Here is a 2500-nt window from a genome sequence, read left to right on the forward strand (position 1 = left end):
TTATCATCATTATCATTAATATTATTATTATTATTATTAATATTATTATTATTATTATTAATGTTATTGTTATTATTATTATTATCATTATTATTATTATTATCATTATCATTATTTTCTTTTTTAGTTGTCGATATTATTATTAGTAGTAGTATTATTACCATTATTATTATTATCATTACTATTACTGTTATTGTTATTATTATTATTATCATTGTTATTGTTACCATCATTATTAGAATTAGTATTAGTAGTACTATTCTTCTTATTATTACGATTATTATTGTAATTATTACTATTACTATTATTGTTATTATTATTATTATTACTCTTGTTATCATTATTATTATTATCATTATTATTATTGTCATTATAGATTTTATTATTACTATTATTATTATTATTATTATTATTATCATTATTATTATTATTATTATTACTATTATTATCATCATTATTGTTATTATCGTTATTGTTATTGTCATTACTATAATTACTACTATTATTATTATTATTATTATTATTATTATTATTATTATTATCATTATCATTATTATTATTATTGTTATTTATATTACAATTATTATTATGATGTTGATGATGATGATTATTGTTGTTGGTGTTTTAATTTTCATCATTGTTATAAATTATCATCTTAATATTATCATTATTATTACTACTATCATTATTATTATTATTATTATTATTATTATTATTATTATTATTATTATTATTATTATTGTTATTATTATTATTATCATTATTATTATTATTATTATCATTATAATAATAATTATTATTTTTATTATTATTATAATTATAATTATTATCATTATTATTATTATTATTATTATTATTATTATTATTATTATTATTATTATTATTATCATTATTATTATTATTATTATTATCATTATTATTATTATTATTATTATTATTATTATTTTTAGTATCATTATCATTATCATCACTATTAGTATCATTGTTATTATCACCGCAATTATGATTATCATTATTACTTATGAGAATGATTATTATTGTTACTTTTACCATTTTGCGTTTAATTTATCAATTCATTCTAAAAATCTTTATCATCTTAATTATCACTATTGCCATTTCAATAACCGAATCATCATTATTATAAACGTTACCGCTATCATAAACATTATTACTACCTTCAACATTATCAATCTCATCACAGGCGCCATCATCATTATCATTCTTATTACAATTCATTATCACAAAAACTAAGCCCGTAAGTAAGCAGAAGCCACGCCCCTTTCTTCAAAGAATCCGCCCCCCCCCCCCCCCCCACCCTTTCTCGCTGATTCCTCTGTCAGGTGATCATTCTTCAGGTTTACACAACTCCCTTTCTATCAGTGCAAATATGATTTCTTGTGTGAAATCAAATCCGTCTGAAGTTTGCCTTTCTTCTCATCAAAGAGATCTTTTTGTGGACTTAGCTTAGTCTCAGAAGAATAATGATATAATTTATCTAATCGTGACATCTGTGAAGTCATGTTTTATGCCATTTAATGACAAGCTCTACTTTTGTTTTGTTTTTTTTTTTCGCTTCACATTATCGTAAGGTTTGTATGTATCTGCTTTCATCTTAGTTGAAATCTGTTTAATCCATTATGAAATTATAATTTTATAAAAATTGTTGCTCGAATGTTTCACAGCAAGGAAATGCGAAGGGACACTCTTATCTAAAAAGAAATATCGTATTTTCAAGCATTCTCATCAGCAAAGCGAAGTGCTTAATTCTCATTACCGGTATCGCTTCTAATGTCACTGCCTATTTACCTCAAACACGAAAAGATGACGAAGAGAAAAATAAGAAAATAAGAGAATGCGTGAAAACGACCCCCCCCCCCCCCTCTTCCAACCGCCCCCCCCCCCTCCCATCGACTGGCCCCTCCCCGCCGTCCACTCCGGGATGTTAAGCAAATCTGAAAGGCTCAAAAGGCGCTTTATCGGACCTATTTACATAAGTTTCCAACAAAATGACGCACATGAGGTTGATTAGTGCGTCTGCTGATCGTGTGCAAGTGTGATTTTTTGAGGTCTACGTACTTACGCCGGGGATTACACGTAGATCACATGAAAGTTAATTCGCGGATTTTACAATCCACAATAAATCGGAGAGCGACAGAAGTGGACAAAAGACCTCATTTGTTTAATTGGTCATTTGCCCTTCTAATCTCCGTCATTCTTTTTGAAATATATACATGTATTTGCTTTGTTTCGTTAATGCGTTTTTTTTCTTTCTTTTTTTCAGGAAAGGAAGTATTTCTAATTATTCTTTATATTATAACGAAATGCTTCAAGCGAATCATTTTCTAAAATACTGTCAAGGTTTTTCATTCGACTTGTCATTTAGATATTAAGATTAAATTTAATCTAAATAGCCTTTTTTTTATATAAATCTCTTTTTATCTCCATTTTTAGTTCAAAGATCTTGCTTTTAACTTTTATCATCCTTTTGTTCTGACTATAT

General features: G+C 25.5%; 1 protein-coding gene across 1 annotated transcript in view; it reads right to left on the reverse strand.

Moving 5' to 3' along the window:
* Positions 1-927, reverse strand: part of LOC125030979 (GATA zinc finger domain-containing protein 15-like) — a gene marked incomplete at its 5' end in the record, with an annotated part of 15376 nt that extends 14449 nt beyond the window's left edge. The window contains 3 exon segments of the mRNA XM_047621398.1: positions 27-134; positions 136-570; positions 688-927. Coding sequence (XP_047477354.1) covers positions 27-134; positions 136-570; positions 688-927 — 783 coding nt within the window.
* Between the last annotated feature and the right edge of the window lie 1573 nt (positions 928-2500).

Source organism: Penaeus chinensis, chromosome 12 (assembly GCF_019202785.1).
Source record: "Penaeus chinensis breed Huanghai No. 1 chromosome 12, ASM1920278v2, whole genome shotgun sequence".
NCBI lineage: Eukaryota > Metazoa > Arthropoda > Malacostraca > Decapoda > Penaeidae > Penaeus > Penaeus chinensis.